General features: G+C 39.5%; 1 protein-coding gene across 1 annotated transcript in view; it reads right to left on the minus strand.

Moving 5' to 3' along the window:
• The window catches only part of RARB (retinoic acid receptor beta), a 254988-nt gene extending 231629 nt beyond the window's left edge, over positions 1–23359 (minus strand). The window contains exon 1 of the mRNA XM_023207282.3: positions 23190–23359. Within this exon, the coding sequence (XP_023063050.2) occupies positions 23190–23262 (73 nt within the window). The 5' untranslated portion in view covers positions 23263–23359. The remainder of the gene's footprint in view (positions 1–23189) is intronic.
• Between the last annotated feature and the right edge of the window lie 367 nt (positions 23360–23726).

Raw genomic sequence — 23726 nt, forward strand, 5'->3', positions numbered from 1 at the left:
ATCATTGATTTCACATAATTGGCACTTAATTGCAATTGTTGTGCAGATGTTGTTTCCTGTGTTTTTCTACCTATTATTTTACTAACAAAATAGTAATCCTAAGGGGTAGAAGGCAAAGCATCATATTCTAGTAGGGGGAACATGGGACTGGGAGATAATCAGTTGTAGGTTCAAATCTTTTCTCTACTACTTGTTAGCCTTGCGAACACAGTAAGTTTCTTAATCTCTTTGAGCAACACTTTCCCATTTGTAATATAGAAATAACAACACCCATAGTACAAGGCTGTAACAAGTACTGAAGAAAATGTATGTGAAGCCTTAGCACAGTCCATAATACATAAAGTCCTTGAATGAATGGCAAGTCTAGTTGTGTCTCACTGCTATAGGGAAAAAGTCAGTAAGAAGAAATCTGTTCAGCACTCTCCATAGTGATTCTTATATTTGTAAAAGTGTGGTGTTTAAAAAAAAAAAAAAAAAATGGCTACACTATTGACAGGACTGGGAGGTCCCTGTTTCCTCTCCATGAACGAGGGCACGGTTGTGACTACTGTGGTATGGCAGAAATGTTGCCATGTGATTGCTGACATTAGGTTATAAAAAGTTAGGCTGTTTCTACCTTGTTCACTGAAATAGTTGTACTGGAGGTGCCCCCATGACAAGTTAGATTACCCTGAGGCCTCCACGGTTGTGAGGAAACCAAAACCACATTGAGAGTAAGGTTCTTAGTCCACAGTCTCAATCTTTGTATTATCCTAGCCTAGAAAACAGACATGAAAGTGAATAATCCTTCATGTGATTTGAATATCTGACCTTGAAGCCACTCTTGGATTTTGGACTTTTTTTTTTTGCTGAGACCCTAGATATTGTGGAGCAGAGATAAACAGTTCTGTTGTGACCTGCTCAAATTCCTAACTCAGAGACTCTGTGAGCAGAATAAAATGGTTGTTTTATGCCCCTCTGTTCTGGGTGGTTACACAACAATTTTAACTGGAACACAGAACCGTATTTTTAATTTGGGAGGGAGAGTAGAAAGCATGGATGAGCCAGGCATGGTGGCTTATGCCTGTAATCCTAGCACTTTGAGAGGCCGAGGCGGGAGGATCACTTTAGTCCAGGAATTTGAGTCCAATCTGGGCAACACAGTGAAACCCCAGCTTCACAAAAAATTAGCTGGGCATGGTGGCATGCACCTGTAGTCCCGGCTAGGATCCCTTGAGCCTCCAGCCAAAAAAAAAAAAAAAAAAAAAAGAAAAAAGAAAAAGAAAACATAGATGGTTTATATACCTTTTGTATGGTACACAGTACATTCTGGATAGGGAGCTAGAAGCCCAGAATGGTCTCATTTTCTGTACTGCCACATTTTAGGGTTTGTGAACAATGGGAAATTCCTAGGTATCCCCTAAATATCAAAACAAAGCACTAAATTGAAAACTTAGATCTCAGTGAATCAAATGATATTAATAGTAATCAGATTCTAAGATAATGATGCAACTGAGATATGTCAGAAGTGTAAAGGAAGTTAATAAACTAAGATGCATTTTAATTATCAAAATGAAGTACTTAACTATATCTTTTATAATAAGAGGGAGCTCGTACAAATCTTTCAGAAATTTTATCCATTTCACAAGTTTAAAAAGCAAAGGAAGACAGAAATAAATTGTGCAAATGTATACATTGAATTGGTGGTGAATAAAAGAGAAAATTACTGGGCATGATTCCTCATGTTTTCTACTGCCTTGCATGTTACACAGAAACAATCTTCACTGTGACATTCAAGGCCCTCTCCGATACAACCCAAACATGTCTTCCATTGCTCTTACTTCATCACACACTCAAGCCAAATGGTTCCTGCTGAATCTCTAACCCATTCTAGCCTCTGAATCTTTGTCCATATTGTTCTTTCTGCCTAGGACATAGGTTCTTAATCTTGGGTCCATGGATGATGAGTCTTAGGGTGTGAATGAGCCTCGCGGGTGTGAAGGCCACATTTTGTGTACATTTGCAGATGTGCATTATTCTGGGAAGGAGGATTCAACATAGGATTCAACAGACTTACATAGGGGGCTGTGAGCCAGTGTTGTTTAAAAATTGCTCACCACCTCCATTTTTTTGAGTAACCCTAATTCCCTCATGAGTCTACTTGCTTACTTATTCATAAATATTCATTGAGTACTTGCTCTGTGCCAGACACTGTTCCAGGCACTTGGGATTTAGCAGTGGACAAAACAAGCGAGGATCCTACCCTTTCGGAACTCAGATCCTAGCAGAAGAATTTTGATAATAAATCACAAAATAAAACAAAAAAAGAATAGATAAATTATATAGTGTGCTAAAAGATAAGAAGTGCTATATAAGAAAAAAGAAACTATAAGGAGAATCAGAAATGCTAGGAGAGGGTATTGAAATTTTAAACAGAATGGTCAGGATAGAACCTACTAAGAAGATGTTCGAGAAATGAGTGGAAGGAAGTTAAGGAAAGATCTATATGGATATCTGAGCGAAGAGCATTTGAGCCAGTGCCAGGGACCCAAGATGGAAGTCTACTGTCACATAAGAGGAACAGCAAGGCTGCCAATGTGGCTGGAGCCAAGTCAGGGAAAGAGATGGTAGCAGGAATGAGGCTGAGAGGTGCCGCAGATCATGTAGGACTTTGAGAGGAATGGGGAGCCACAGGGAGACTGGAAAATACAAATGATGTCAACTGATCTGTGTTGTGCTGGGAAAAAGTTATAAGGCATTGAAAGGGTGGAGGCAAGGAAATGGTCTAGTAGGCTACTTCAATAATCTAGTTGAGAAGTAATGGTGGCTTGGACCAGGATGATGGTAGTGGAGAAGTCATTAGATTGTAGACACATACTGAAGATGGAGTCAATAGAATTTCCTCTTAGATTAGATGTGGCATAAGAAAGAAAGAAAGAAAGGAGACAAGAATGATGTCAAGTGGCCTGAGCAACTGGAAAGATGAAGTTGCCATCAACACAGATGGGGAAGGTTGTAGGAAAGAAGGTTTTCAGGAGCAAGGCTGGAATTGAGTTCTGGACATGCTACATTAGATATCTAAGTGGAGATACCCAGCTGGCAGCTGGATGTATGAGTTGAGCTCCAGTTAATGTTTACCTGGGGGTAAACATTTGGGAGCCATCAATTATAGATATTATGGAGAGCCATCAGACTAGCCCCCACAGCCTACATCCCTTCTCTAACCTCTTATAACACTTCACTTGTACCTCCCTAGTGAAAATTTTTACATTTTTCTTTGTATTCTAGTTTTCTGTATACTTCCCTTATCATCCTTCCTGGACAATAATGTCCTTAAATTATGTCCTATCCAATTTTGCACTCTTCGTTTTGCCTACAAAACATATGGGTTAGGTTGAATCAAAACTTATTTTTTAAGCTCCTATCCACTCAACTTTCATATTTCAATTGCCAGGACCTGTAGATCGATTGAAAGCAATATATTTTTTTCTTACTTATCACCATTTGCCACAAAATCTAAGCTCTGTTCCTGGGCAGGATGGCCATATAGGAACAGCTCTGGTCTGCAGCTCCCAGAGAGGCCAACGCAGAAGGCTGGTAATGTCTGCATTTCCAACTGAGGTACCTGGTTCACCTCACTGGGACTGGTTAGACAGTGGGTGTAGCCCATGAAGGATAAGCCAAAGCAGGGTGGGGCACTGCCTCACTCAGGAAGCACAAGGAGTCAGGAAACTCCCTCCCCCAACCAAGGGAAGCCTTGAGGGACTGTGCTTTGAGAAATGGTGAATTCCTGCTCAGATACTACGCTTTTCTCATGGTCTTTGCAACCCACAGACCAGGAGATTCCCTCAGGTGCCTACACCACAAGGGCCCTGGGTTTCAAGCATAAAACTGGGCAGCTGTCTGGGCAGACACTCAGCTAGCTGCAGGAGTATTTTCCATACCCCCGTGGCACCTGGAATGCCAGTGAGGCAGAACTGTTCACTCCCCTGGAAAGGGGGCTGAAGCCAGGGAGCCAAGTGGTCTTGCTCATCGGCTTCCACCCCCATGGAGCCCAGTAAGCTAAGATCCACTGGATTGAAATTACTGCAGCCAGCACAGCAGTCTGAAGTTGACTTAGGACTCTTGAGCTTGGTCAGGGGAGGGGCGCCCACCATTACTGAGGCTTTAGTAGGCAGTTTTCCCTTCACAGTGTAAACAAAGCCAGCAGGAAGTTTGAACTGGGTGGAGCCCAATGCAGCTTGGTAAAGCTGCTGTAGCCAGACTGCCTCTCTAGATTCCTCCACTCTGGGCAGGGTATTACTGAAAGAAAGGCAGCAGCACCAGTCAGGGGCATATAGATAAAACTCCCATCTCCCTATCTCCCTGGGACAGAGCACCTGGAGGAAGGGGTGGCTGTGGGTACAGCTTCAGCAGACTTAAACGTTCCTGCATGCTGGCTCTAAAGAGAGCAGCGGATCTCCCAGCACAGCACTCAAGCTCTGCTAAGGGACAGACTGCCTCCTCAAGTGGGTCCCTGAATCCTATGCCTCCTGAAGGGGACACCTCCCAGCAGGGGTCAACAGACACCTCAAACAGGAGAACTCCAGCTGGCATATGGCGGGTGCCCCTCTGGGATGAAGATTCCAGAGGAAGGAGCAGGCAGCAATCTTTGCTGTTCTGCAGCCTCCACTGGTGATACCCAGGCAAATAGGGTCTGGAATGAACCCCTAGCAAACTCCAGCAGACCTGCAGAAGAGGGGCCTGACTGTTAGGAAGAAAACTAACAGAAAGCAATAGCATCAACATCAACAAAAAGGATGACCACACAAAAACTCCATCTAAAGGTCACCAACAGCAAAGACCAAAGGTAGATAAATCCACGAAGATGAGGAAAATGAGCAAAAGAAGGCTGCAAATTTCAAAAACCAGAATGCCTCTTCTCCTCCAAAGGCTCACGACTCCTTGGTAGCAAGGGAAAAAAACTGGATGGAGAATGCATTTGATGAATTGAAAGAAGTAGGCTTCAGAAGGTGGGTAATAACAAACTCTTCTGAGCTAAAGGAGCATGTTCTAATCCAATGCAAGGAAGCTAAGAACTTTGATAAAAGGTTAGAGGAATTGCTAACTAGAATAAACCAGTTTAGAGAAAAACATAAATGACCTGATGGGGCTGGAAAACACAGCACAAGAACTTTGTGAAGCATACACAAGTATCAATAGCTGAATTGATCAAGCAAAAGAAAGGATATCAGAGATTGCAGATCAACTTAATGAGATAAAGCATAAAGACAGGATTAGAGAAAAAAGAATGAAAAGGAACAAGCAAAGACTCCAAGAAATACAGGACTATGTGAAAAGACCAAACCTACATTTGATTAGTGTACCTGAAAGTGATGGGAAGAATGGAATCAAATTGGAAAACACACTTCAGGATATTATCCAGGAGAACTTCCCCAACCGAGCAAGACAGGCCAACATTCAAATTCAGGAAATACAGAGAACACCACAAAGATACTCCTCAAGAAGAGCAACCCCAAGACACATCATCATCAGATTCACTAAGGTTGAAATGAAGGAAAAAATGTTAAGGGCCATCAGAGAGAAAGGTCAGGTTACTTAGAAAGGGAAGCCCATCAGACTAACAGTGGATCTCTCTGCAGAAATCCTATAAGCCAGAAGAGAGTGGGGGCCAATATTTAACCTTCTTAAAGAAAGAGTTTTCAACCCAGAATTTCATATCCAGGCAAACTAAGCTTCATAAGTGAAGGAGAAATAAAATCCTTTACAGTCAACCAAATGATGAGGGTTCTTGTCACCACCAGGCCTGCCTTACAAGAGCTCCTGAGGGAAGCACTAAATATGGAAAGGAAAAACCGGTACCAGCCACTGCAAAAATAAACGAAAATGAAAAGACCATCAGCACTATGAAGAAACCGCATCAAGTAATGGGCAAAATAACCAGATAGCATCATAATTACAGGATCAAATTCACACATAACAATATTAACCTTAAATGTAAATGGGCTAAATGCCCCAATTAAAAGACACAGACTGGCACATTGGATAAAGAGTCAAGACCCTTTGCTGTGCTGTATTCAGGAGACCCATCTCATGTGCAAAGACACACATAGGCTCAAAATAAAGGGAGGGAGGAAGATTTACCAAGCAAATGGAAAGCAAAAAAAGCAGGGGTTGCAATCCTAGTCTCTGATAAAACAGACTTTAAACCAAGAAAGATCAAAAGAGGCAAAGAAGGGCATTACATAATGGTAAAGGGATGAATGCAACAAGAAGAGCTAACTCTCCTAAATATGTACCTTATACAGGAGCACCCAAATTCATAAAGCAAGTTATTAGAGACCTACAAAGAGACTTAGACACCCACACAATAATATTGGGAAACTTTAGCACCCCACTGTCTATATTAGACAGATCAATAAGACAGAAAATTTGCAAGAATATTCAGGACTTGAACTCAGCTCTTGACCTAGCAAACCCAGTAGACGTCTACGGAACTCTCCACTTCAAATTAACAGAATATACATTCTTCTCACCACATAGCACTTATTCTAAAATCAACCACATAATTGGAAGTAAAACATTCCTCAGCAAATGCAAAAGAACAGAGATCATAACAAACAGTCTCCCGGACCACAGTTCAATCAAATTAGAACTCAAGATTAAGAAACTCACTTAAAACTGCACAGCAACATGGAAACTGAACAATCTGTCCCTGAATGACTGCTGGGTAAATAAAAAAAATTAAGGCAGAAATAAGTAAGTTCTATGAAACCAGTGAGAACAATGACACAACGTACCAGAATCTCTGGGACACAGCTAACGTAGTGTTTAGAGGGAAATTTATAGCACTAAATGCCCACAGGAGAAACTGGGAAAGATCACAATTAGAAGAACTAGAGAAGCAAGAGCAAACAAATTCAAAAGCTAGCGGAAGACAGGAAATAACTAAAGTCAGAGCACAACTGAAAGAGACAGAGACATGAAAAACCCTCCAAAAAATCAATGAATCCAGGAGCTTGTTTTTTGAAAAAATTAACAAAATAGATAGACCACTAGTCAGACTAATGAAAAGAATCAAATAGACACAATAAAAAATGATAAAGGCGAGATCACCACTGAACCCACAGAAATACAAACTACCATCAGTGAATACTATAAACACCTCTATGCAAACAAGCTAGAAAATCTAGAAGAAATATATAAATTATTGGACACATACACCCTCCCAAGACTAAGCCAGGAAGACACTGAATCACTGAATAGACCAATAAGAAGTTCTGAAATTGAGGCAGCAATTGATATCCTATCAACCAAAAAAATCCCAGGACCAGACAGATTCATAGCTGAACTCTACCAGGGGTAAAAAGAGGAGCTAGTACCATTCCTTCTGAAATTAACCCAAACACCAGAAAAAGAGTGACTCCTCCCTAACTCATTTTATGAGAACAGCATCATCCTGATACCAAACCCTGGCAGAGATAAAAAAAAAAAAAAAAAAAAAAAAAGAAAATGTCAGGCCAATATCCCTGATGAACATCAATGCGAAAATCCTCAATAAAATACTAGCAAACTGAATCCAGCAGCACATTAAAAAGCTTATTCATCATGATCATGTCAACTTCATCACTGGGATGCAAGACTGGTTCAACATACGCAAATCAATGAATGTAATCCATCACATAAACAGAACCAATGACGAAAACCACATGATTGTCTCATTAGATGAAGGAAAGGCCTTCAATAAAATTCAACACCCCTTCATGATAATAACACTTGATAAACTAGGTACTGATGGAACATATCTAAAAATAATAAGAGCTATTAGTGGGAACCCACAGCCAATATTATACCGAATCAGCAAAAGCTGGAAGGATTCCCTTTTTAAACCAGCACAAGACAAGGATGTCCTCTCTCACCACTCCTATTCAACATAGTATTGGACGTTCCGGCCAGGACAATCAGGCAACAGAAAGAAATAAAGGGTATTCAAATAGGAAGAGACGAAGTCAAATTGTCTCTGTTTGCAGATGACATGATTGTATATTTAGAAATCCCCCATTTTCTCAGCCCCAAATCTCCTTAAGCTGATAAGCAACTTCAGCAAAGTCTCAGGATACAAATACAACGTGCAGAAATCACAAGTATTCCTATACACCAATAATAGACAAACAGAGAGTCAAATCATGAGCAAACTCCCATTCACAATTGCTACAAAGAAAATAAAATACCTAGAAATACAACTTACATGGGATGTGAAGGACCTCTTCAAGGGGAACTACAAACTATTGCTCAATGAAATAAAAGAGGACACAAACAAATGGAAAAACATTCCATGCTCATGGATAGGAAGAATCAATATCCTGAAAATGGCCATACTGCCCAAAGTAATTGATAGATTCAAAGTTACTTCCATCAAACTACTATTGACTTTCTTCACAGAATTAGAAAAAACTACTTTAAGTTTCATATGGCACAAAAAAAGGAGCCTGTATAGCCAAGATGATCCTAAACAAAAATAACTAAGCTGGAGGCATCACGCTACCTGATTTCAAACTATATTACAAAGCTACAGTAACTGAAACAGCATGGTACTGGTACCAAAACAGAGATATAGACCAATGGAACGGAACACAGGCCTCAGAAATAACACCACACATTTACAACCATCTGATCTTTGACAAACCTGACAAAAATAAGAAATGGGGAAAGGATTCCCTATTTAATAAATGGTGCTGGGAAAACTGGCTAGCCATATGCAGAAAAGTGAAAATGGACCCCTTCCTTACACCTTATACAAAGATTAACTCAAAATGGATTAAAGACTAAAATGCAAGACCTAAAACCATAAAAACCCGAGAAGAAAACCTAGGCAATACCATTCAGGACATAGGCATAAGCAAAGACTTTATGACTAAAACACCAAAAGCAACAGCAACAAAAGTCAAAATTGACAAATGAGATATAATTAAACTAAAGAGCTTCTGTACAGCAAAAGAAACTATCATCAGAGTGAACAGGCAATCTACAGAATGGGAGAAAATTTTTGCCATCTTTCCATCTGACAAAGGGCTAATATACAGAATCTACAAGGATCTTAAACAAATTTACAAGAAAAAAAACCCCAACAAAAAGTGGGGGAAGGATATGAGCAGATACTTTTGAAAAGAAGACATTTATGTCACCAACAAACATATGAAAGAAAGCTCATCATCACTGCTCATTAGAGAAATGAAAATCAAAACCAAATGAGATACCATCTCATGCTAGTTAGAATGGCAATCATTAAAAAGTCAAGAAACAACAGATGCTGGAGAGGATGTGAAAAAATAGGAACACTTTTACACTGTTAGTGGGAGTGTAAATTAGTTCAACCATTGTGGAAGACAGTGGGGCAATTTCTCAAGGATCTAGAACCAGAAATACCATTTGACCCAGCAATCTCATTAGTAGGTATATACCCAAAGGATTATAAATCATTGTACTACAAAGACACATGCACATGTATGTTTATTACAGCACTATTCACAACAGCAAAGACTTGGAATCAACCCAAATGCCCACCAATGATAGACTGGATAAAGAAAATGTGGCACATATACACCATGGAATACTATGCGGCCATAAAAAAGAACGAGTTCATGTCCTTTGCAGGGATACGGATGAAGCTGGAAACCATCATTCTCAGCAAACTAACATGGAACAGAAAACCAAACACCACATATTCTCACTCATAAGTGGGAGTTGAGCAATGAGAACATGTGGGCACAGGGAGGGAAACACCATACTCCAGAGCCTGTCGGGCAAGGGGAGAGATAGTATTAGGAGAAATACCTAATGTAAATGATGAGTTGATGGGTGCAGCAAACCACCATCCACATGTATACCTATATAACAAACCTGCACATTCTGCACATGCACCCCAGAAATTAAAGTACAATAAAAAAGAAAGAAAAAAAAAAACTAAGCTCTGTTGTTTTTTCTTTCATGTAAATCATTAAAGATTATCAAAGACCATGAAATTATAAAGCAGAATTTCCATTTAGAAATAGACTATTATAAAAAATACATTTATCAAAACACTAAGAATATTTAATGTAAATAAAACTTAGAAAAAATGTCAAAAGGCAACGTTTAAACCTTTTTTTCCCTCTTATAGTTAAAATTAGCTTTTGTACTCTGCTTTCATTTAGCTGAACACTTGAGTTTGGTGGATCTCAAGTTTCTTATCCAGAAGAGGAAGAAACTAGGCTAGAAGATTCTAAAATTCCGTAATTTTCTCTTTGAAAAATTCAGAATGGCTCTGTCAAATCACTAAAATCGCTAGAGATTACACTTAGCTTTAAGCACTTACTGTCCTTAAAGCTAAGTGTAATCAGAATATCAGTAAGAAATAGATCGTATAGTCAGCAATCTTTACTATATCTCCTTTCTATTAACTTGCAAATAGAGAATTTTTTAAAATAAAAGAATATTTCTAAAAATGATGCTGAGCATTTTCTATGTAATAAAAGTTATTTTCCAAATTCCTGCTTAACATTTTTTTTTCTAATTAGTGACAGCTAAGTTCATTATAGACACATCCAATAAAAAAATAAGAGACCTACTCATTAAGCAAATAAAATTATTCTCTACGTTCTGGCCCAAGTATGTATTATGAGACTTAGGATACAATTTGCATGACTAAACTGGATCTTGTGATTCTTACATTAAAACTATTTTAGCTAATTATGAGGTTTGGAAAACGCTGTGGTCACCATGTCTTAGCTTTCGTTTTGCTTTGAGTCTGATAACAGACTATTACGTTTAATCATGAACATCCTGATGACTTACAAGCAGCTCCTCTCAAAACTGATTTGCAAATGCCATCTGTAGAATAATGACAACTTTTTTTTTTTTTTTTTTTTTTAAAGGCTAGATCAGGCTCAGTGGTTAGTAGTGGAGGTCAAACAAAGCTGGGGAAGGGACAAAAAAACAAACAAGCTCCAGCCAGAGAAACTCCTGTCAAGAAGAGGCTAAGTGGCTTTGACTGAAGTGCCTCGCTGTGTGACAAAGGGGTTAAAATACAAGGATTCCATCAGATTATCTCAGATGTTAAAGTCCTTGGAGAGTGGGAGGTCAGCCAAGGAAAACCTTGCCCTCAGAAGAGATGGATGGAAAAGATTTTTAAAATTCCCTCAAACAAAAAACACACCCAAACCTAACCACAACAACCAGCCCAATGGTGGCAATCAGGCTTCTCATGCTTGATTCTGACAGGATATCTCCACATGAATCTCCACTGTTACCCTCGGTCATCAGATTTATTTAAAAACACACATGTAGTGCTTTGAACACACTAGGTACTATTCTAGGCTCTTTACAAATATTATTTAATTTTCCTGTACATCCTATGAGGTAAGCAGTTTAAGAGTATCTTTATTCTCTGGATGATGACTGTAGACCCAGCAAGGTACTATAACTTGCCCAAAGTTGCACAGCTTATGAAGTGGAAGAGCTGGGATTCAAACCCAGTCAGTCTGAATGCAGAGTGTGTGCTCACTGTTTCATGGTTTCTGTGTTACGCTATGGTGGATGGAAAAGGAAAAGAAAAGGAAAGGAAAAAAAAAAAAAAAAAAGTTGCAAACAAATGTATGTGGTTCAAAATTCCTACTTTTCCCAGTTCATGAAACTCAATAACCCTAGAGAGGACTCTTCAACAATTGAATAGCAGCAAAGCGTAGGATGCTTTTTAATTATGATTGCTTAGTGTGTCCAACCCTGTCTCCAATACATCAAACTCAACAAAGGCAAGATGAAATAATCAAGGCGTTTAACTCGGAATAGGTAAGTGGGGTGCACAGTTTGGTTTATGTCGAGTGCCTTAAAAATGGGCATTGAGAGGAGGCAAGTGAGTTCAGCTTCCAGTTCTACAATGTATGAGGAAGAATAACAACTCAGTTTGCCTGTACCATGGGAAGGTTTTCCATGGCTGATGATAGTTCTTTTTCTCCTTTATCCAAAATAACATAAAATAAAATAAATGAGTCGCTTACACTTCTGGGTCCAAGAGGATGTTGATATAAGTTTTAGAAATGAGAAGAACAGACCACCCCCAAGAGGAAATTCCAGACAGGAAAAACATACCATCAGGGTACACACAATCATAACCTGATTTAGCATCCTATAAAACCACAGTCTCCTCAAGGATTTTCCTGATTACTGTCTTCAGAAGCATGACAAAGTTACAGGGGATTTTTCTGATTATTGAATACAAAAGCATGAGAAAGTTCCATGAGTCACATTATAGACTTGTCGAACTTGAAGTTTACCGCCAGGCAGTTTGGAGGGTTACATTTTTGTAACTGCTACATGACAGTTCTGGGAAAGGAATCTATGTTAGTCTTAAGAAATTGCATTCTCTAAGTGGACCAGAATCTTTCAATCCAGTACCCTTAACTATTTCTGGTGGGGGTGGAGGGTTTGGGGTGGAAAGGAATTGGGAGAGGGTCTTGAATCCCACAAAAACTATGAATGTACTGCCCCAGAAAAAATGCATGAACATACAGTCATAATATACTGCACTTTATTTTATGGGATTTGCAAACCTCTTCCTCTCTCTCCTTAGAAAGCATTTTATATATTCAGGCCCTAAAAGAATTCCATAGACAGCTTAAGATGATAGTATAGAACCACTTGAAGGCTGGGTTTATTGTTAGAACTGGATCAAAGACCACTGGGCCTATTTTTAGGAACTGTCAGGCCTCACCATAATTATCTGGCCCAAGAAGAAAATTTAGGGTTAAGAAGTATGGAAGTATCTGTCAATCATGGCCACCTTCAACGTTAAGAGTTATCAGAATTTTGGTTTTAATTACTTTATTTCTTCATAACATTACTGAATCCACTTTGGGGTAAGACAAAAAAAAAAAAAAAATCTCAGCAGCAGTTTTCCCACAAAAGATATCAATCTTACGGTTAATTTTAACAAGGGAAAAAATTACCTGTGAAAACTCACTGGAATCAGATAAGACAGGAAAAAAATAAGAACGTCACAGGAATCTATATTGATACTGCCAAGCACAGAAAACAAATCAAAATGGTCCAGTGTAATGTTTGTCATTGATTCACTCATTCATGATTGATTTATGAATTAATTTAAGCAATTTTCTGCAGAGACCCTACTACGTAGCAGACTCTATAGTATGGTGATATAAAATTAATTCAGCAGGTTCTGTCCAGGAGCGCCACTACAGTACTGTGAGAATTCAGAGCTGGGTTTCTTGCCTCCTGCCATCAACTTAATCACCGCTTGCCATTGAAAGAGGTGGTGAGACAACCAAAGGCCAAATTATGGGAACTCTCTTGTCATGGGTCTAAACTTTAAAGTAAAGGCAGCTGTATGAAAACATCTCCAAAAGGCAGGTAGAAACTTCACTTGATTTCTGTATTCTAAGTGCTTCACATATTACTTGGCATATAAGAGGTGCACAATTAGTGTTTGCTCAGAAGATGACTTCTCACTTGGTTGTTCAATGACTTCATAATAGGCAGGATAGTCATGATCATTTACATTACACAGATGAGAAAAGCCGAATCTTTGAGAAGTTAAGTGAATGTCCAAGGATAGTCCAGTTCATATGCTGCAGAGTCACATCTGGAATTCAAGTCTTTTCACCTCTCAGTTCGATGTTCTTGAACTCAAGAGGGAGGTGGAAAGTAATGAATGATGTTATATATTGCTGAAATGGATGCAGTAAATAATGGAAGAGAAGGTTTGCAAATTTGTATTGAGGTCTGTTCAGAGCTTCCTAAAAATTTTGTCCTGCTGATGTGATAGAGGTCCATTTTGAGAAAAATGAGAAAAATAAGCTAATTAGTTAACCACATCGCAAACAGAACGTGAGAAAGAAAAAGACAAAGAAAACATCAAGTTTCTTACAAATTGGGGTAGGTTAATAGTATAAAAATCGCAGAAGCAATGCTAAAAACAGACTTGATTGACAAAGAGGAGGCAAGAAGATAAATAACAAATGGTTTTAAACTTGTTTCTGGTAGACTTCCATTATCAGAGGCCTCAAGGCTGTTGCCAAACCCAAGAGAATCTGAGATTGGTGTATGGCCATACCACCCTGATCGTGCCCCATCTCATCTGATCTTGGAAGCTAAGCAGGGTTGGGCCTGGTTAGTACTTGGACAGGAGAGAATCTGAGATTTTTTCCTCTCCTAGTTTTGGAGAGCCAAGGAACAAGTTGATATCAAAAAAGATGGGGATTCAGGTGAAGAGAGAGAGAAAGGAAGCTGGGGTGATGAAAAAGGGAACTGGGTTTACAGTCTTTCATTCAGGTCCCAACATGCCCATGGCCTCGCCTTGGTTCACTTTCAGAAGTTCAACTGGGCCACTGCAACGCAGAACTCCACTCACTAACTCACAGCTGGTTTTGGGAAAGTGCCTTGGAGCAGTGTTTGCACTGAGGGTGCAAACTCACAGGATATTGTTGGTTTCTTATTTGGACTTAAAACACACTTGATATTCTAGCATCTCTAGGCCTAGGATCTAAAATGGCTCAGAAAACTCTGACAGCTATAGCATCTTTGAAGAACTTGGTTAAGGTTATTATAATCAGAAACACTCACATTAGTGCTCTTAGAGAACACTCATAGCCAGATGGCCTCCTTGTGCAGCCCGACCAGGTTGAGGCTGCTGTTAGTAGAGGAGCCATACTTCAGTGACACAAGCATGAATAGGGACAAGGAGGGGGATGGAACAAGGGAAAACAAAAAGACATGGAGGAAAATAACCAGAACACAATCCAACAGAAATATTTAAAATGCTTCTTCAAAGCAATTTTTTTAACCTCTTTTGAAAACACACAAGTGTCTTCAGGGCTGGTAAAATGGTTGGAAACCATAGCACTGAGGACCACTTTGCACAGAGCCAGAATAAATAGATTTACAGATAAAGACTCCATAAATGATAAGGAATAGACTAGGCATTCAAAGGCGAGGTCCCACAAGTGACAGTTTTAGGTGACCTGTAACCAAATGAGATACAAGTGCATAATGTTCAAAGGGATGCTATAGAAAAAAAGAAAAAATATATACACTAGTAGAAAGCAAACCAGAGAGAAAAAGAGAGGAAAGAAAAAGAAAGAAAGCTAGCCAGCCTGCCTGCCCCTCTCCATCAAGTGAAAGACAGAATATAATGAAAAACTATCTGGTTAAGCCTCTTTTTAGGAATGAATAGCTAATGTTCACAAACCAGTCTTAGCAAGGATGAGGATATCCAAGTTTTAATTGGAAATAATACAGCATTGCACCAGATGCTTGTTCCTTAAAACTAAGGCATTAGATAAAACCAGGTTCATATTTCTCCCACCTCTGTGTTTGGAAATGGGAGCACAACGCCTAATTGGCCAAATAAAGGAACTGGAGGTTGTACAGAAAAACCCTCTAACCCCATGATTGATTTCCATTGACACCTCCGAACAATGACACCATGGAAACTGGCAGAGGGTACACCCCATATGCAACAAAGGGACATGCAGCCCAGGCTCTATAGAGAGAGACAAACCTTAGCCATAAACCCTGCATCATAGCAACTTATTTTGAAGTTGTGATGTCTGCATATTCTCATACGCAGATTTTCAGTTATGAAATTTATATACTCATTCATTCAATAAATATTTATGCAGGGCTTTCTGTGTGCCAGGCACTCTCGGTGCTGGGCATCCAGCAGAGAGCAAAAGAGACCGAACGTCTTCCTCTGGGAGTTTTACATTTGACTGGAGGGAAACAGACAATAACCAAGTAAACAACTGCTTAATAAAGCATGAGGCAGTGGTGAGTGCTATGAAGAAAAAAGGAGGCAGGATAAGGGGAGATAAAGTAACTAGCAGAGTGTTTGGGCAGAAAGTTAACAGAGATGCCTGTTCAGCAGACACATGTCCTTGCACTCTGACAATTCTCTCTCAACTAAAGTCAAAGCCACTATTCCCTCTTTGGGAAGCACTATTGTTCATCCTGAGATTAACAACCTGCCTCTGTTTATGCTGAGCTGGCCTGATTGTGGTATGGAATGCAAAGAGCTCTGAAACAGCAGGGAGTGGAAAATCCAGCATCATCATGACTGGTAGGCTGTTGCTTTGGTGGGCTCCAAAGACCCACACTTGCTGCTGTCCATGCCCCTGTGTCTACTCTCTCCTTGAGTTTGGGCTGGCTTTGTGACTCATTTTAAGCAACAGAATGTAATGCAAAGAATGATGGGCCAGTTCCAAGCTTAAGCCTACAGAAGGTCTGGTAGTTTCTGCTTTTGCATGCTGGGTACAGGCACCTTGTAGAAGCCCTGCTACCCCGAGACCAAACTGCTGTGAGAAGCCCAAGCTAGTCATGTGGTGAGACCACAGAAGAGGAAAACCAAGGTCCCAGCCAACAGCTCCAGTACCAACTTGTCAATCAAAGTGAGCGGAGCCTATTTGGAAATAGATTGTTCTGGCTTAGCTGAGCCACCCTAGGTGACCCTACACAGATCAGAGTCCTACTAAGAATGGCGCAAATTGTAGACTCATGAGCAAAGAAACAGAAGGATTGTTTTAAGCCACTGAATGTTGGGATAGTTTTGTTACTCAGCAATAATTATTGAAAAAAAAAGACTTTCAATTTCAAAACTGAAAGACACAAAACACATAGAACTTTTAAATGTACACCTTTGGTTTAAAATTTTTGTTTGTTTAGAATGTTTTGGTTGGCTGTCTGCGCTTTTGATTGTAAAATATCTCATTTGAGGACATGAATTGCTGGATCTCAAATACAGGAAAATTACGTTCTGATTTAAGGCTTAAAAGTAGAGACGCCTGGATTAGGAGGACAATATGATTCTGCTGACCTATTCATCTTACACGGGCCAAACTTATGTCCTGCCATAATTCTGTAAGTAGGAAGCTGAACTAGAACTGACCTCAGTTAGCATTTCCCCATGCAAGCGACAATACCCACCCTGGAATTCCTGACAACACTATCAACCTGATACAGCAGCCACATGCTGGCCATCCTCGAAAAGTGCTGGCAACAAAGTCTTGGTCAAACAGACGGACAAATCTGCCTAGTTTTATGCAAAGGAAAAGGAAAAGCAAAGCAATTAATTCACCCTGGGGAAACATGCTGAGGGCATGAATTTACCAGGTAGTGCAAGTCACTGTCAGTTGCATTCACAAAGAGGATGCGCCATCCTTCCCCTGTCCTCTGGACCCTTTCCGCCTTCAATGGGGGAAGGGTAATGGATAGTGTGGAGTGGGTGGAAGGGAAATGTAGGATATGAATGGGTAATATAAACTGGAATATAAAGGGAACATTACTTCTTGATGGCACTAATCCTGACGAGATGTGTATTATACATACACCAAAGACCTAGGGGAGGATGCAACCTGGAGAGTCTTCAAGATGCTCTACTGCAGTGTTTCTGAAAGTGTGGTCCCTAAGTCCAGCAGCACGAACTTCATCTGCAAACTCGTTAGAAATGCAAATTCTTGAGTCCTACCCCAGATGGACTTAATCAGAAACTTTGGGAGTCACAAACCCTCCAGTTGGCTTGGATGCATACCCAAGTTTGGGAACCACTAAACGTGTTGAAATTCAAGGAGAAAAGTTAGAGCTTCTATTTTGAATTTTTAGAGAAAGCATTAAGATTTACCAACACTTAAATTTACTAACATTTAACATTGACTCTCCTGTTCTTATCTGCTCTGTAAGTTGTGGGTCATGTGTCATGTGCAATTTCCACAACCCAAAGGACTTGCAATTATTATCCCTACTTGTTCATTCACTTTCAGCTTGCAGTATTTTTTATGTATTCCCACTGGTGGATTTACAAATTATATTACCTACTTTTAATTTCACCAACTTGTCTCAAGTGGCCAAGTGGCTTGATTCCTGCAAAGAAGCCATTAAGCCTAAGCAAGTAAGAAAGGGGCAGAGCTGACACTTTTATAATGTCTTCCGAATCACACCACTGCAATGCTCCCCCTATAATTATTATTGAAAATATTTTAGTGAGTACCAAAATAAATTTAAGATAACAAAATTTAAAATATCTAAGAGATTATTTCATTTTATCTTTTAGTTTTATATATCTGTTTTTATATAGTTTAAAAGAAACCTGAGGCTTAGGAGGAAACTGAGGTTCAGAGGGGTTACCTAAATTTATCAAAAGTTTAAGGCCAAGATTTAAACTCTGGAACATCTGTTGGATCTCACAGCCTGTTGCTATCAGCTGTGTGGTGTATTAGCCCATGAAGCCTACAAAGATCATTATGGAAGATATAGGTTGGCCACACAAGACTGGAACAGGTGGAAAATGTGCATTAATCAGTAAGTTTGCAATGATTCTGGGAAGACAGGGCCAGTATTACCCTCAAGGAATCCAGACTAATTGGAAGCAGTAAGACCAGATCAGATAAACTTTCCTGAATAGAGTCTTCTGTGATATTACCAGCACTATACGTACTCCTGCAATATCACCAGTGCTAGAAGTGCTCTGCCGTTATCACCAGTGCTGGGATTTGCTATGTGTCCTGCAGGCAATGATGAACATGTGTGAATGATTGGAGTTGTCATTGCATTCGCTCTTCCACCTGTCACATTGATTCCCTTTTTCATAAAATACAAATCCGGAAAACTGGCATGGATTTAAATAGCATGAGCTTTCAGGCCCTTTGCTGATTTTACAAAATGTCTAAACCTGAAGTTTCTGTTACCATGATACTTTTCCGTGCATTTCAGCTGCTAACTTGGGCTCCTTTGACACTGTGTTTGGAAAAAGAAGTTTGCACAAAGTGAACTTTATGAGAAAGTAATAATAAATAAAATAGAGAAAACTTCATTTAAAAATCTAAGGGTGCCTAAAGGCAATTTTGTTACATATGGTTGATAATTTTTGTAGAAGACTATCATCAAATATAGCTTTTAGGTGAGTGGCAATGACTACCTTCAGATGGGATATACCATAGCTCAGGATTGCCAGCTCTACCTTGTCATAGGCTTGAGCTGGTCAACCCCACCACGAAGGGTGGAAAGCCTCATCTACTTTTCACTTATGTTACTGAATTTGCATTCCACATTGTGTCATTTCAGAACTCCCTTACACTTTAGTAATTTCATCAGATCCAACCAGCATGAAACCAGCCAGCCAGCCAGCCAGCCCTGGATATATCTAATTGTTCAATTTCTTAGAGTCTGCATGTGGACAGCTAAACCTTGCTGGGGGAAAATTCATGGTGTCAGTTTTACCAGCTGGTAATCTGGTATGTTTTCCTGGTCAGTCTGCTCCTTCATTCTCAACCACCACAATTTTAAAGCTTCCCTCTTCTGAAACCTATATTCCCAATGCTTTCTCTTCACAACACTCATTAGAGTTTGTATACCTACATGGAAGACTACTCATGAACAATCCTCTTCAGCCCATCAGGGCAAAGCTAGTATCAATTTTGCTCACCAGAGCCTCCTTTTGGGGGCCTGGCACAGGGTAGATTCCCCAATAAGCACTGAGGGTTTGCTGTTTGATGCGAGATGAGTAGCTGCTTTCAAACCTTGACCCTTGGGCCATATCCCCCTCCCAACTGCCAGCAAGTCTTGTAGGGGGCCTCAAACAGCCTTGTCCAAACAGCTATGTCCAAACATCCTGTGTTGACGGAGGCAGCAATCAGTCACTTAGAGCTTCCTGATCAATTGGTGAGAGACAATCTGGGCACATTCTGCAGTGGCTGCAGAGTTTTAAGTGATGTCCCACATCAGCCATGGGATGAAGTTTCTAAGGGCAAAATTGCCAGGGACTGGTGAGCTCATCTGAGACATACAGGAAACAGAGAGTAGAGATAAAAAGCAATAAATTCGATAAAAATGCTAATTTGTTTAGCCATCAATTTTTAATCATTTGACCACCTAATTAATTAATTAGTTTTGTTTGGACTGTAGTTCCTTCCTGAAAGCATTTGAGGCTGATGACTATAAAAGACACAAATACAATAACCCTAAAGGTTATTAAAAATAAGTCAGGAGAAATGTTGGCTTTCACTTTACTCCCTGTCTCAAGAAAATTCAGGCAACCCAGCTAAAGGATGTTGACCCTGGGGATGCTCTAATAAGATCCAGATTAAGGAAATGGCAAGAAGAATTCAGAGACATGGAGTGATTAAAAATAAACAGAAAAGGTATGGAAGTTGTATCTGAATAAGGACAAGACTGAGAGACTACACGGAGAGAGGCCTCAGCTGTCCTTGCTTTGGCCATCCTAGACCAGAGTGTTCACAACTCACCCACCACAGATGCATGAGTGAACCCAGCAGAGATCGATCAGCTGCAGCCCAGGTCAGAAGAACTACTCATTGGAGCCAGCCCCAAACTGCAGACTTTGTAGAATCATGAACTAAAGTAAATGGTGGTTTCAACATTTTTTTCCTCTCTTTTTTAAAATTAACATGTGATAATTATACATATTTAGTGGTGGCTGTTTTAAGAAATGAATTTTGGAGGTGTTTCTTAGATAGCAAAAATTAACTGATACACTTTATTTCATGCACAATCACTCTCTGAGAAACTTATTTACTTCAATCTTCAGCTTTACAGGATTAACAATATCTTTTTAGCTTTTCCTAAATCCATTTAAATTTAGTCCTTTGATAAATTTCTTTTTTTTTTCTTTTTTTGTGAGATGGAGTCTCACTCTGACGCCCAGGCTGGAGTACAGTGGCACGATCTCGGCTCACTGTAACTTCCACCTCCCAGGTTCAAGCAATTCTCTTGCCTCAGCCTCCTGAGTAGCTGGGACTACAGGCATGCACCATCACGCCTGGCTAATTTTTGTATTTTCAGTAGAGATGGGATTTCATCACATTGGTCAGGCTGGTATCTAACTCTTGATCTCGTGAGCCACCCACCTCAGCCTCCCAAAGGGCTGGGATTATGGGCATGAGCCACTGTGCCCGGCCAGATGAATTTCTTATAGTTTAACTCTATTTGCCAATATTATGATTATTGGGCACAACAGCCCAAGAGGAAAAATAAAGCTCTATGAATTTCAGCTCAGCAGCCTCAGTTGCTTCTTTTTCATGGAAAAAAACAAAACAAAACAAACAAAAAAAAACCCAAACCAAAAAACCTCTAGGGGTTACGTTTGACTCTTACAGCACTGAACTCAGCTTTTGTGAGTTCAGTTTATTTAGGCTTTTTATTAGGCTTGGGGACGGGCTGGTGGTAGTATTAATACTACTGAGTTTGGGTTGAGAACACTTTTTCTCTTTAGGATCGTGAGTCAGGGGTTGACCTAGAAAATCAACACCCACAGATATTTTCTACAAGGCGGTAAGTCAAGCGATCCAAACTTCAGCACGTCTGCTCTCTCATTTTAAGATAGTCTTTGTAAACCAAACAAATAAGCATAAAGAGAAAAAAGAAAATGCTTAAGACCATAAATGTATACTTTAACTTACAAATAACATGCCAAATACTTTTCAGAAACCATGCATGAGAATGACAATTTAAGCTTAAGTCCTAAAAGCTTTCCACTCTCTCTAGCTCCCACATGTGTATAAAAGGTTTAAATGAACAAGAAAAACATGTTGGGATTAGGATTTGATTCCAAAAAGCTTTTATAGTCATATAGAATGACCAGGAGTTACACTAGCTTCAAAAGACATACCAAACAAAAACTGATTTTTATCAAATAGTATTAATACTTGATGGACCAAAGTTGTTTTCACAAAGTGTTTCCAAAATGAGGAGCTTGCCAAGTTGTGCCAATGTTCATAGCTCCAAGGGTCCTATCTTGGAACTTTCAAATTCAGTCCAAAGGAAAAAACATGTGTTTGTCTATCTGAACTTTAAAATTTGTCAACGAATACCAAACTCAGCACTTCTGAAACATGAATTGGAGGCCCATTCCTGACCTGACTCAATTTCCTACTTTGACACAATGATCATTAGGCATATCGCACTAGAGCGTGGCAGATGCATTTTGATAAGTTATTTTGTCAGTTAGCTCAACCACTTACCAATCTCTCAGGCATAAACACTACTTAGAAATTAACTGCTCTTAATTTGTTAGTATGAAAACTTGCCTAAGGTTCTCAGGGACCTCAGACAAAAATTAACAAACATAACTTTTTTAAAAAACAAAGCACCAAATTTGTTCATACATATGATTTGACTATCTTCTTGAAATAACTCAAAAGTTCTCCAGCAACTTAGCTTGTAACTCATTTCAAATAAGATTGCATGAAAGAAGAAATGAAGGCATTATATGCCCCATCACCCCTGAGGCAATTAGTTTAGAGAAGTGATACAAGTCATTTAAAGAAAGTTTCTGGAGTACATTGCCAGGCTCCTGATCCTTAGCCTAACGCTTCTGCCAATGTAAATTCTTCGGTCTCCATGCTATACTACTCATTTACAGACCATGATGGCAGGCATCAAACTACACTTTCCTATCATAACTTCTGGGTCTTTTTGTCTGCTTGAATTTCCCTTTTTCTGAGCTGCCATCCTTTTTCCTTTTAGTTCCTTCTTCACCAACGCCCTTGTATTTTCCTCATAAGCCTTATGATCGAAAACAGCAGTTTCCAAACTTTGCCACACCTGAACACATATTAATAATTAGATAATCATTCCCTGATTTCTTGTCCTGGAATCCTTTTGGGGTTACATAGTTAAATAGGGACTTGAAGAGTAACAAACCATAATATACCTCTTACAAAGATACAACATACATTAGTGTATCAAAGACTGTAACTATTTAATCCAGTATTGCTCAAATTAAAGAATTTATTTATTTTAAGGAACTGGGTTCTGTGGGATATAAATTTGGGAAAATTTTCTTTTCCAATTTTTATTTTCTGGAAAAACGTTCTTTTTCTTAAGGATTTTGGCTAACTCAGGGCTTCATGTTCTATTCAAAATATAGGAAGTACTGCTTGTAAAAAAAACGAAAAAACAAAACAAAACAAACAAACAAACAAAAAAAAAGACAAAAAAAAAAAAAAAAACCAGAAGTGAGGGAAAGAAATGAAATGAATCTCCTCCAGATTTTAATTACATCTCTTCTTTTTTACAACTATGCACTCTAAGACAAAGGGGGAGAAAACTGTAAGTATTTAATCAGAAAATATTGACTGATATTATGGTCTAGGCATGGCACTCTTCCTGGACCAGAGAAACTGAGAGCAACAAGACATGGTTCTTACCTCCAAGATTCTCATAGCCTAGAGTAGAAGAGCAGAGAGAAGAGCAGAAGATGGTAGAAGTGCCTTGAAGCATGTATCCACAAGAGTTTGTAGAGTAGCCACTTTGTGTTCAGGTCTTTCCCTCCATGCAGAACCTTAAAAACTGCATCTAAAACCCTCATATTCTAACTACCGCCTCAGCACTACACACACACACACACACACACACACACACACACACACACACAAGGTACTCGCAACATGTAAACAGGAAATCAGCTACACTGTATTATGAATACTTTTCCCCCTCCCCCTCTTAAACCATGAGCTCTGGCATCTCTTTTTCTGAGACTCACCACAAAGCAGCACCGGGCTCCATCACAAATCTTTCAAGGTTACAACCTCTACTACTTTAGATCCTTCTATTTTCTTTCTACTTCAGATGAGATTAAGCCCAGGCCAAGCTGTGCTACCTACCATCTCTGTTTCTGCTTTTGCATCATTAAGAAGACCATGAAAAAAGATAAGCTACCAAGGCAGAGAAATGTATCATCAGGT

Source organism: Piliocolobus tephrosceles, chromosome 2 (assembly GCF_002776525.5).
Source record: "Piliocolobus tephrosceles isolate RC106 chromosome 2, ASM277652v3, whole genome shotgun sequence".
In the NCBI taxonomy this organism is placed as follows: Eukaryota; Metazoa; Chordata; class Mammalia; order Primates; family Cercopithecidae; genus Piliocolobus; species Piliocolobus tephrosceles.